Consider the following 13,347-nt stretch of genomic DNA (forward strand, 5'->3'; position numbering starts at 1 on the left):
AAACTGTCGGCCGTGGATAGGACAACAATCCTACAAAGTTTCAATTTTTTGTGTTGCACCTTCCTCAAGTTAATGCTAAAATATTTTTTTACCAGCCTCTGACATCACATGACATTTAGACACATTACACTCAAAATAAATTTAACTAAAAAAAAAACGGCAGACACCCGTTCGCTAGAATCGACGACGAATCGAATAAGCTATAACTCAATAATATCGGAGATAGCTTGTTTTAAAAATTGAAAATTCGGCTGACAAATGTAAGATTTTCTTTATTTTTACCGAAAATTCATGATCATTTTACATGTGATGAGTATTTACATATTTTATAATTTGTAAACTTCATCTAGCTGATTGTTGGATGGGCGTGTTCCAAGAATGCTGGTAGCATTCCCCTGTTGAATGGCCAGAGAAATTTTGTTACACAAAAAATGTTTGGCGCGAATATCACCCGATTCTTCAATAAGCATATTGCCAAGTTTGTGAAAGAATTGTTTCGTTTCTTTACACCATGGTCCTAAAGTTTCGAAAGCTAGACCAGCTAGAAGAAAATTGGAAGCCTTGATCTGTGTATAGTGACTGTGTTTGTGATTACAGGCGCGTTCTGCTGCTGAGCCTGCCTTTTTGCTTGTTGCATTTAAATATGAAGCTGCTAATGACAAATTGGCGAATTGACTCTTAAACGTTTAAGTTCATTCACAAAGTACGCACGGTTATTAGGAGGAAGTGAGTGAAGACGAAAGCATACGCCATTATCTAAAGTTCGATATTTTTTGCGTACTTGAATGGCCCCTGATGGAAGTTGCCATAAATTTTTGGAAAACCGACGACAATTAGTGAGAGTGTGTACCCTGCTGTAATTGCTTAAGATTGTTGCATTTTATATGCACTTGTTGTTCATACATACTAACACTAATGGAATAAGCGACGATGCAGAACAATGAAATCAGTAAGAGAAAACACAGACAGAAGTTGCAATTTCATTAACTCATTTCAAACGAATTCAATTACTTCGGAGAGTGCTGCATGGATAACCAGAAACATCGGATTGCTAAACTTACAGTGAAATGACGGTAAACACGTTATTAAACACGTCTCACTACCCCAATTCCTAAAATTAAACTAAATGCCTCCATAAATTTTGAATAAGCTGCCACAGCATTGGTAAGCATAGTCAAGTGTTCGCGGTGTATTATATATCGTCAACGATGAATCGAGGAAATAAGCTAGGCAACATGACCTACATTCAGGCACTCGGTTTTTTTTATTACCGCAACGTCAATTGTAAAATAATTATTTTTTTTTTCAATTACTTATAAAAGATTCGAAGCTATGTCAGCTTGTCACATCGCAAATTTCTATTAAATTTGCCCACCAACCGCAATGTATATTTTATTATGGAAATTGCGATTGAAACAAGCTTTCAATAGCAGAAAATCGACCGAAAAATTTCAATGGATAAAAGTGTATGTCGGATGTATTTTGAGCTGTAAAAAATACGAATTAAATGATTCGTACCTGATGAGGTGATTGTGCTGGTTGTGGTGGCTGAGGTGACGGACTAGGCGCGTGTGCGCCAGGACTTTGTGGTGGACCATGTTGTGGTGATTGTGGCGGTAGAGGATGTCCACTTGGTCCTGGGCTTGCTGCTGGTGATGGGCCACTTGGTGGCCATGGCCTTGATGGATCTGAGTACTGAAGTTAGATGAAAACGGCATTAGTTCGTTGAAAATTCCGGTTTAAACGTTCCGTATTACGAGACTTACTTGATGCGGAGGTGGTGGATATGGTGGTCTATGATTTGGTCCCGATCCCGGTGGACCAGGTGGTGTTGGATATCTTTGTGGATAAGGCGAATACTGTGAAGCACCGGGCGGAGCTCCTTGTGGTGCTTGATACGGTCCAGTGTTGTTGATTGGAGGATATGGAGATTGACCACGTGATGAATTTGTCTGATTGGAAGAGAAAAAACACTGAATTAACAAATGAGTTCGGAGTAGTTTAGAAATGATACGACAAAGGATTTTGGTAAAAACCAACATCAAGTCGACTCACAGCTTTTTTATAGTTTTGTCGTGTAAATAACGTAAACATTTCCGTTTGTAGAAACAGTGACGTCAACAATTGAACGGATATAATGAAAGGCGGGATCGATTTCGATGGTTTGCATATAAATCCATCGAACGGTAAATCGATGTTGGATGTTTACGAGGAAATCTAGAAAACTTAGACTTGTTCTCCGAATAAACACTTTCTATTCTCAATATTAATTCGGCCTATTCTTTACTTGCTAACCCTTCAAACAATACAGTTGAATGGAAATTTTAATCAGCGAAGCTGCAGAAATAAGTCACAAATAAGCAGTAGGTTGGTGGAATGTCTGGAAAGTTTGAGATTTCGTACACGTGTACCATTTTCTTGAAGTGAACACTTGATTAAACACCGTTATACCGTTAAACGTTGTAAAAACAGATTTTATATACACGCTGGCAAAGCAACACATTGTAACGTAATTTGTAACGTAAGAAATAAGGGAAAAAATTCAGTGCCATTTCAGGGAGTATGTTGATAAGCAAAGTGCGATTAATGAGTTATATTTGACAATCAAAGACACCATTTGACTGAATAATCAATACGCAATCCTTCAATGGAACAATAAACATTCCTAGTTATACAAACGTAACCCTATCGATTACGTTACATGGTAGGAAAATATCCATTTTCTCGATATCGAATCGCTCAAAAAGATTTAGCATTACAAATGAATGTCAAGTTCACAAAAATACAATCCCTGCTTCATCAATAAATCTATTTCCACAGTGTTAAACATACACTCCAATCCAAATTGCCATCTAAAAAGCTTTTTTTTTCTTCCTCTTCTTTTCATTCTTGACATACAAAGTTGAACAGAATACTCATTTTTCCCAAAAATGGGGTTTTTTCCCTCTTCGGCTGGATGTCCGTCCAATTCTTCATTACATATTTATCCTTCATTCACGCAACGACGAAAAAAATCAACCGAAAATTCTCTCAGAAAGTTTAATCAAGCAAAAATGTCATGGACAGGCAGAAAATACAGAAAAACACATCTAGGCAAGATCAAGAGTGCTGATTAAATACATTTTGCTACGTAGCAGAGTACTTTTTTTTCGTTGAAAAGATGAGAAGAGGAGGATTGAAGAATCGCAACAACAAAAAAAAAATTATTATGAAACGTTTTACTCTCCATAACAAAACTCTGCCAAATCTCCCCTTTTTTTCCTGTCGGATGGAAACAAAAATTTATTTGGTATGGAAAACCTCCACGATTTTCATTTCGCTATTTTCCAAGTTATATAAATGCCGCATTTCAACGAATATAGCAGAACTGGCAGCAGGGAGACAGTGTTTTATTTATGTATCCTATCTGAAACGTTCGAAAACAACGTATATGCTTGAATGGTACAAAACTAAATCCCTTTTCTGCGGGAAAACGTATACTAAAAACTGTACTATGTTGTGTTGGTTATGGTTATGGTTATATACGATTATGGCAAAACAAAAGCATAAGCAAAGCTCTGTATAAATAATACGATGAGTCGTCGGTATTACACACATAAACGTTGGGAAAATACTGTTGGAAAATTGGAAGTGGTGTGTACGATGTATACCACTCCGGCTTAACCAAAAAGTTCTGAACTAGATAGTATACAATGTGACTGAATACACGTACGTATATATGTACAACATTAGGGGTATACTTTCAGTAAATACATGGAGAGCGTAGGCTCTACAGCAATTTTTTTTTTCTATTTAGATAAAATGTTGTGTGTGCTCTATGGCGTAATGGCCGACAGAACCGGTTCAATATACACTTTGAACGAACGTTCGCTAGGAATTGAGCAGAACCACATACCGACCCGAACCGTAAATATCGATCCGTTTTCCACCAATTGCGAGTTTGGATACATTTATACAGGGGTGGAGCCTTGTATTTTACTCGGGAAATTTTGTTCTGTGTCGTTGTGTTAGTGCATCGGATATGATATGATAACAGCGTGTACATGTAGAGTTGGAAACGGGTTTCCATATACCATGAGATATGTATACTTTATCGAGTTACCCTAGTAAATATGTATAATATTCGTGTATTTAACGTTGGGTGAGATATAGCTGAGGATTGCCATGGAGCTCTTTAGAAAATAATACTCTCTGACGGTTTTTCCTTCCAACGTCTAATTTCTTCGTTCACAATTTCAAACATATAGACATTTTCGGTATATTTCATTTTAATATTTTGTTTGACATCTCTCGGATGCCGGTTTTTCTTCGTTCCCTTATGGAATTATATGTTTGGTTTTTTTCTTCTTCTTCTTCTTCTTCTCCCATCTACTTCCAATTTTCCAGCTGTGAATGTGTGAGTCGACAATTTACATCGTGTGTACCCAGCCCGATGTGTTTTGCCGATGTGTGGGTGTGTATTAAATAGATGTTTTTATCGTTACAGTACATTTATGGGGATATATAGAAAATGATGTATAGTCTATATGGAACCACATAGCATCACATACAACAGCCAAGTTATAAAACGTATTTAGTTTTCCATGGAGAAAAGCCGGTTCGTTGCTTTATTTGGGTGGTTTTTGTACTATTTTTGAACTCACCGTTTGCTTTTCCAATATTATTTTATAACATACACTAAAAACGTCCATTCTATTAAAACGTTTTAAGCGTTTGTTTAATGAATGTTTGTTACATACGTACACGGGGTTTTAGTTATAGGAGATATAATTTAACAGACAATGGAATTAAATGTAACATATAGGTAGAGGAGACGACACCAGAACAGGGTGCATGGATTTTGATTTTCATATTCTGACTTCGAAATTCGGTCGATTGTTTTTTGTCGAATGTGTTAGAGTTGATTTGAGCAATGAGTATGGGTTCATGAATTGTTTATTATAGTCGAAAATTACACATGAATGAAATGAAACGATGGGACAATAATATCGTCATATTCAAGCATTGTATGTCTGAATTATATGAAAACTATTCCAGACTAAAATGATATTGGCCTAATATTTTGACCATAGAAAAGCTCAGTGCAGACATAGTCATAAATGAACGGAATGAGTCACCCGTTTCCCGAAAAATTAATTCCAATTGAATGTTATGTTTTTATACTCTTTTGAAAACAAATGTAGCTGCACTATTTCGGCGGATAACATTTTTCATACAAAAGCTTATAGCATGTTGCACAATCCAGCCGGTTTTTTTTTCCTCTCACATTTTCATGGAAAAACATCACGAATGATCAGAATTTAAATTAAATAAAAGCTAATGAGTCAGTTTGAACATTTTAATTTTATTTAATTAAAAAATTTGTGTGATGCAGGCGGGGGAGTAGGTAAAACATTTCTGAGTTAAAAATTGTCACATCGAATTGAACAGATAAGCGTGGAGTTGTGATTAATTTTTGATCGATTTTAATTTGCAACATGCAAACACATCAGTTCATGTACACACAGCTCTAGTTATTTGTTGTTTATCGCTCCTTTTGAATACACCGAATACAATACACATACCTAATATTCCTGAATTCTCGAACCTTTTTATCAACGAGACATACACATAAACAGAACGGCTATTACAATCCATAATATAGATTCTCTATGTACAGTCGTATTGATTTAATTTTTTTTTTTCTACAAAGTTAGGTGAATGAATGGATAACATCGAAAATAGTAAAAAGTTTGTCGTTCCGTCAGTTTTACTTATATATAGCATTATCTATACACAAATTATTCCAAAGTGTTTACATTATGGCGGTCATTATTAGAGGAGCTTTTTTTGTTATAAACAATTCATGTAGTCTCTTCCTCTTCAGTAGGTATCACCATACTTTAATACCAAGATAATTTGAAATGTTTAAATCCACTTCAGGTAGAAAGATGATGGATAGATGATCTCGAAGAAATGTTATGGCTTAGGTAATAACATCAAGAAGTTATACCTCGTATTTCTTGCGTCATGGCTCGAAAAAAAAAACTTTAGTTTGATGAACATTTTCAATTTCAGCTTTAAGATGCGCTTCAAGCAATTTATAATTGTTATCTGAAGAAGAAGAAAAAACACACAAAAAAGCTAGACCTACTTTACTATCCATGACGTTTAAGTATACATATTATCGTCAGTGAAATAAATTTCCGAGAAATCCTCAGTTCAGCAAGCTCAACATTCTTCCACTCGAACTCGACTACCTAATTATCCAAACAGATCAACCGAACTTTGATTGAATCAAACTTGAATAATTTACTTCTATCGATTTTCGTCAGTTCGTTCGGGAACAATATGGCATGGCAGCCGAAAAAGGAGAGTAATGAATGAATGGTTTTTACACCATTCAAATTTGGTGGTATGAAGATAATGTAATGTATACATATAAGGCATAATGGCAAGCAACAGATCGATGAATATAATCGTGAATAATGAAGGGTCATTATTTCTGCAGAGTTTTCACTCAGCGATAATCGCAACATTTTCAGTCATGTAGTTACTGTTTGCTCATCTTAATGCAATAGTGTAGCCTTTTGTAGTGCATTCCAGCATAGAAAACTTCGAAATTTTCACAGAATTTAATATTTTCTCATTCTGAAAACTGGACGGCTTGGTAATTGTTGATACAACGTTTTCGTAGAACAATTTGAAAAGAAGCAAAGTTATGCTTTGAAAAGAGTGGCTCGATGGGTGGTATTGTTGAACACACCGTTTGAATTTTACGTTCCATTATTGTCAGAAAAATTCTCATTTAGTGTCGCTGTACACTGATCCATTGTACACATTTTTACAATCAAATTGAAATACATTGGATTGATTGTATTGCAGATTAAACATTTACAGTTGTCGTGCAGTCATGAAGGTAACATTACAGAACTGAACCGTCTCAGAAATATACACCCCGTTCCACAGTATTTCATTACTAGTTCTTCGCAAACGTAACCAAGCAGTAAGTGTGTTAGCACATTGTCTTGGTATCTTAATTACTTTCTTGAATGCAACTACAATCTCTATTGCTAACAAAGTACATGCGAAACTTTTCCCAATCATTTCTGGAGTATGTTTACTTCGCAAAAGTTTCTTTTTTCTTCTTTTTTGGAATTCTGGCTTTGCTTACATCAATTTTTTGTTTCCACTTCACTATTATGTTGAAAAGGGGAAAATTTTTCCAAGAAAGGAAATCTTACGAACATACAGTAAAAGAAAACATCATGCTCCTACACACATTATGTGTGTACATGTATTATACGATCATACTACATAGCCATACCATGTACCGATAACTTTTATTTTTGTGATATCAGATGCTGTATTACATATATCCTGTCGCATCATTATCCTTGACGTGAGATGTGGTTGTATGTACATATATCGGTTGCTTTTAAAGTGTCTACGCAAAAAAACATTTTTCTTCGAAATTTTTCGTTGTAAATTGTATCAAGAATGCGACGAGATAGAGAGGTATTTGCGAGATTTTTCTCTATTCTGTTCATCAACAAGCGACTTTACTTTATTCTCGAATTTCGGTGTACTTTAAAATGTAAGGTAAGTATGTCGCGAAGACAGTAATTTGTGCCAAATCCGAATTTCATTTCCTTTAGGTTAAAGACCTTAAAGATTCGTTGAAATTCACTGCATATGTGTGGTTTTTGAACGTTTTTTTATCGGGTGCAGGTAATTACAACAAGACAACAATTGGAGATGAAGAATAGGACAATCAGAATGGGACGGACCTGGTTTTTGTCCTATGTACTCATAAGCTCGTAATTCTAATCAATCAATTTTGAGCTAAGTGCTTCCATCCTTAGATCATAGATAGGGCTACTAGTTACAATGATTGCGACCTGATGGCAAACGATTTCGACTTCTAACGGGATGGTCTTCAGCCTCTAATGGAACTGTTGTGTGCACTCAGCGGTTCTTAATTCTAATCAGACCAATTTTGACTCGAAATCTAGTACAGACCCGTAACTAGCCACACAACTCAGGGAAACTCAGGGGGGCAAACTGAAGACAAATTTCTTTTTATATAGCGAAATTTAAAAAAAAAACCGTTTTTTGAAATCTTAATTGCCAGCCCCAAGACCCGCTAGTTACGGGCATGACCTAGTATATATACTTCCATCCGTAAATCATAGATGGAGTTGCTAGTTATGATTCTTACTTAATGGTACGTGTTGCCTTCTTAAGCGTATAAGTCCAATGCTCCGCCGATTGAGCGACCTGGGGCCAACTTTAGTGATTGGTTTAGCTTAATTGAGACACGTGTCTCACGCATAGAATACTAAAACAAGTCTGGTCGTCGTTACCATTTCAAACGAAAATAAGGAGAGATTTGAACAAATAATGGTTTACCTATAATAACAGTTAGAGGTCGTCCTTCCCATTGTGACCATGTAAATAATGAAATAATGACGTATTGAGTACTGGTGTGACTAAAGCTAGTTCATTACCCACAACCAATGTATATGCTAAAATAAACCAATGTGTTCATCAATCAAAAATTAATCTACATGATGGTAACGATTCATCAATGTATTACACAGACAGTTCACACATCCATAGCACTAAATATTTAATAGCCATAGAATGTATATTTAACGACGTCCTTAGTACATGCTCCAAAAACACACATCTCACGTTACATATTTATACAAAACAAACTCAGCCTGTTTAATTTGTTACATAGTTTCTGGTAAAGATATAGCGCAACATTCATGAAATCTGTGAAAATGCCTATTACATGTACCCATTATCAACAGTTCATTCTGCACAACGATTCGTATATTTCACTTCTCATATGTATCCGCCACATACATGTACAGATATGTGTGTTGTGTGTACATCAAGCATAATATAACTCTTGAAAATTTATCCCAAAACTTAAACAAAACAATGGTCTCGACCAACATTATCACCATAATGTTTGCATTTTACGGTATGGTGTGCTATACAGTGAAAACGTCCCGAAATTGGTTGTTTTGCTAATCGCCATTTAAGTCCTAGCGTTTCACTTCCATTCATCTTTTCACGTCTCACTTTCATTTCAATTCAAGTGGAAGTGAGTCATTTGGAACGTTAAAGACAAGCATACAAGCTTACAGTGTCAACGATATTATTTATTCAACAGCGTACACTTCTCGTTGTCCCACCCAAAACGTCTATTAATTCCCAATACCACCCGAAAATTGGAACTCATTTTCCTCCTCGTTCTCAACACATTTTCATTTCGTAACCTTTTATGTCAACATGCATTTGTATACACTACTACCTGTGAGTGTGATCCTGAAGCATGGCACAGAATGTTAGTATCCAGCCACACAGTGAGGAATCGTGCATTTGCAAGGCCTCAAAACCAACCGCACATTATATCTTTTATGTACACACATATCGGTCGATGCATACACCAGTCCACAACACATGTTTTATTCCATATTTCACGTTAGAACGTATTATTGAAAGTTAGATATCCCATATATATTTACGGGACGTAATAGATGAGATATACATGTTCAGGATATGCGGCTGGACATACGTTTGAATACGTTCGTACACGCTTATTTGGTCTGGGCTATCAAATCAGTTTGGTACACTTCATTGGACTGTTGTTTATTTGATGATGATTATATCCACATGATAGATTGCCTAATAGAATTATAATTGCGATTTCGTTTGATGTAAATAATGTCGTTTCACTTTAAAGTTTGAATTTCTTTTCATTTCTCGTTTGATTGTTTGCGAAGAGAAATCACAATTGAACTACTGAACTGTTGGGTATTTGTTTCAACTGGAAAATAATTAAATCATCAGGAAGAGCACGGTTAAAGCTGATAAAATTGACGTAAAAAATCTAAGATCAATCCCATTCAAGTGTTCAATGGCGTAAAAAGAAAATTGAGAAGGATGGGACATGTACATACGAACGTTAATGGAACCACCCTAACTAAAACAATTGCATTATGAACAATGAATCTATCACGAAGTTCACCCGGCAACAGTTTATATAAATTACACTTGATCGTAAACACAATTTTATAAATTCAATTTTGAGCACCATTTTGGTCATAAAAAGATTTGATTTCCAGTCGTCTTGAGTAGGTCAAAAATAGAAACAGCAAGAAGTCAATTTCGAAGAAACGTTTCTTCATTGAAACAATGAAGAAAAAACTTCCTTGAACCGTACACTTTAGTAATCGCTGGGGGCTCGTTCACAGAAAGACTACCTGGGCCTATTTTCATGAAATTGATTCTGAGAAAATTCTCGAAATTCTTGAAAATTCTCGAAATTCTGAAACGTCAAATATGACGGACCCAGTGAAGATTGCAATTGAAAATTAAAAAGTGTTGTTGGAAGATCCTTAAAAGTCTAGGGAACGGCAAAATTTCCAACAAAATGTTTACCTTCATTTTGATACCAATTTTAAGGAAAAACTGAAAAATCATAAAACATTTTCATTGTCTTCCGAACTTTTATGTTTGTAAGCAATGGCTACCGTTTCATTCTTATGAACGTTTGATACCTCCGTAATATTCTGGTTCCACTCTGATGTCCATGCCCCCACTCCAATTGGAAAATTGTTACTCAAGGTAATTTAACAATTTTTTTTTATCGGCTAGATGAAGAACGAGTCGACAATTCCATAATTTTCTTGATGTCGTGACGTCATTTGTGAACGAGTCCCCAAGGAGTGCGGAAGCATTTTTCCTTTTGAATTCCGTAGAAGGACAAATCGACAACAATAATAACGGACACACAGTATGGGAAAGAATTAATTTAGAAACGATTTTCGTTATCGTTCGAATGTGACAATAAAAACGCTTCGAACAAAATAACAACATTTCTATGGTCAGAAGATCAGCATCGACGATACGATACATATATACGTATAAAAAGCCGAACCGAAACAAACAAACAAATAAATCTGTCAACATATCACTTTCGATGTCACATTGTATCTTTTTCTTTTGATTTGATTTCAATGTCACAACAAAAGTTTTCCACCAACTTTTCCTACTTTTTATATTTTTTTTTATGTTCATCTGTCTTTGTGTAGCGTATACAAGAGATAAGAAGGTTTTTTTGAGCGTTTATGTATATGCACTGAATACATAAGGAAAACCAGATGCATGGAAATAGCATAATACGAAACGTTAGATGATGCGAATTCTATTCTATTTTTTGTTCTTTCATTGATAGGTCTCTCGCTAGACATAAATATCACGTATAGTCAGCATAGTCACAAATATCCATCCAAATATCAAATATACCATTTAATTTGTGATACAATTTAATGCTTCACAACATCGTACATGTGCGTTCATTATCATTACGGCTATATATACTCGTCAAAGCCATCACCACGACAATTTTCTTCGAAATTTTCATTTTCTTTTCAACAAAATTGAAGCAGCGTAAAGTTAAATGATGTCGCCGTTTTGAATCGAAAAGTTTTCGCGCATTGTTTGTTATGTTGTGCAAAAGTTAAATGACTGTGGGGAAAGCCATGTCGGTCTGATTTTCATTAAGAAAACTGATTTATCAATGGTAAAAAGATGGGTTTATTCTTTGATTGTTATAGGAATGAATAAAATAAAAGCCGAAACGAACATTTTGTGTTCGGTAATCTCATTTGCATTCATTGTGGTAGTAAAGACAATTGTATTCTTGTAGTACACCAACCAAATAAACGCATTGTTGTAAACACGGCAAAAAGATGTTATGTACTATAGACATTATGTGCATTATTTGATGTTATTCTCGGTATAGAATTACAGTTGAAATATTTCATTGCATCAATGTTCATAAAATTGAGATTGAAACATAAAACTCAACATTAATTATCTGGCTGATAATTATTAAAAAAATAATAATTACTCAGCGAACATAATCGAAGTATTTAACGTAATGGGATGGTGCTTAGGGAAACTGTACCAATCCTCGGTCAAATATGACTTCATGTACACCTATTGTTCTTTCAGTCATAGACTTTTTTATGAATGAGACAACAATCCGACGACTCATTCTTTTCCGAGGACTGGTACGCTTACCCTACCTTGCCAATTCAAAATTTTGTGTCAATTTTTATTGAATCCATAATTCATCGAAATGATATGTGAAACGCTAGAAACGCTACGACAGGTTCGTTCATTGGTAAGCTATGGTCGAGCAATCTCAGGGTAAATATTAAGTTCAAAACATTTTGCCTTCAAGCTTCAAAATAGAATCGGCGAACTAGTTTTTTGGCTTTCTGTCTTTGGCTTTCCAGCGAATCCATAGTCATCAATATTCTACCCTACCCTAGAGATGAGTGGATATACCAATATTTTGGAAGTAAAGCCCAAAGTGTACCCAGAATAAAAAGCCCACTAACAGCACGTGGCAGTTGTTGGACATGATTCATTATTATTCCCTTAACTGTTAAGTAAAGGATCATAATATATCAAAAAATACGTTCACTATGATCGGTTTTGTAAAATGTATGAAATGTTAGCAAAGAACGGAAAATACTGAAATGTATGTAACGCTTGATAGCACGATAACTTAAGTAATTCTGAACCGATTTTCAAAAATTTAGTTTCAATCGACGAGGAATTAAATTCGTGAGTTCAAGTCCGTAAACCGATTTTGGAAATTTGGGTTTTAATCGACGAGGAATAAAATTCCTCAAGTCAAGTTCGTAGGTGGTCGATGTTGGATAAATGATCTGGAAGTAATTCCCAAAAGCATTTTTGTCTGGCTTTCGGATTTCACGATGTCTCGAGAAATCCGGAACCAATTTTTGAACTTTTGGTTTTATTCGACGAGGAAAAACGTTTTTGAGTTCAAGTTCGCAGATGTTCAGCTTAGTACTCATGATCTTGAAGTAATTCCCAAAAGCAATTTTATCTGGTTTTTGATTGCACGATAACTCGAAAAATCCTGAACCAGGTATGGAAAATCTGAACGACTTTCAAAAACTAATAAAATAATAAAATTTATGTCGTACACTGCTTAATATAAGATGGCAGTCCATAAATTCCAACAATTTTCAATTTTTTTTAACTTTTAACTTTTGTGAAGTAACAAAAAAACAACGCATTCCAATAACTTTTCAATAACTTGACATAATTCTCTTCTTCCAATTTAAAAAATTCGAAAGACGCTTTTCATTTCAATAATTGTTAATGAATTGGTTGATTCCAGTATTTAAACAAAAAATATTGTTTGGGCGAAACCTATAACATTGGTGCTAAAGTGAGCATTGTAAATGTAAGAGTGCACTAGTCTGTGCTAAAGTCCATTATAAGAGTAAACAGTAGCCTATCACTGGT

At 35.1% G+C, this 13,347-nt stretch overlaps 3 protein-coding genes across 11 annotated transcripts in view; all 3 read right to left on the reverse strand.

The window, feature by feature from the left end:
- LOC119077216 (odorant receptor 43a-like) overlaps positions 1-13,347 on the reverse strand; it is a 456,342-nt gene that overhangs the window by 148,542 nt on the left and 294,453 nt on the right. The window lies entirely within an intron of this gene.
- Positions 1-13,347, reverse strand: part of LOC119076842 (putative odorant receptor 71a) — a 439,431-nt gene that overhangs the window by 132,878 nt on the left and 293,206 nt on the right. The gene's annotated exons all lie outside the window — the stretch shown is intronic.
- Positions 1-13,347, reverse strand: part of LOC119076806 (trithorax group protein osa) — a 112,934-nt gene that overhangs the window by 90,089 nt on the left and 9,498 nt on the right. For all 9 annotated transcript variants that reach the window (XM_037183786.1, XM_037183785.1, XM_037183780.1 and 6 more), the window contains exons 2-3: positions 1,767-1,952; positions 1,519-1,695 (exon numbers count right to left, since the gene is read on the reverse strand). In XM_037183786.1, the coding sequence (XP_037039681.1) occupies positions 1,519-1,695; positions 1,767-1,952 (363 nt within the window). The remainder of the gene's footprint in view (positions 1-1,518; positions 1,696-1,766; positions 1,953-13,347) is intronic.

This window comes from Bradysia coprophila, unplaced genomic scaffold, assembly GCF_014529535.1.
Source record: "Bradysia coprophila strain Holo2 unplaced genomic scaffold, BU_Bcop_v1 contig_232, whole genome shotgun sequence".
Lineage (NCBI taxonomy): Eukaryota > Metazoa > Arthropoda > Insecta > Diptera > Sciaridae > Bradysia > Bradysia coprophila.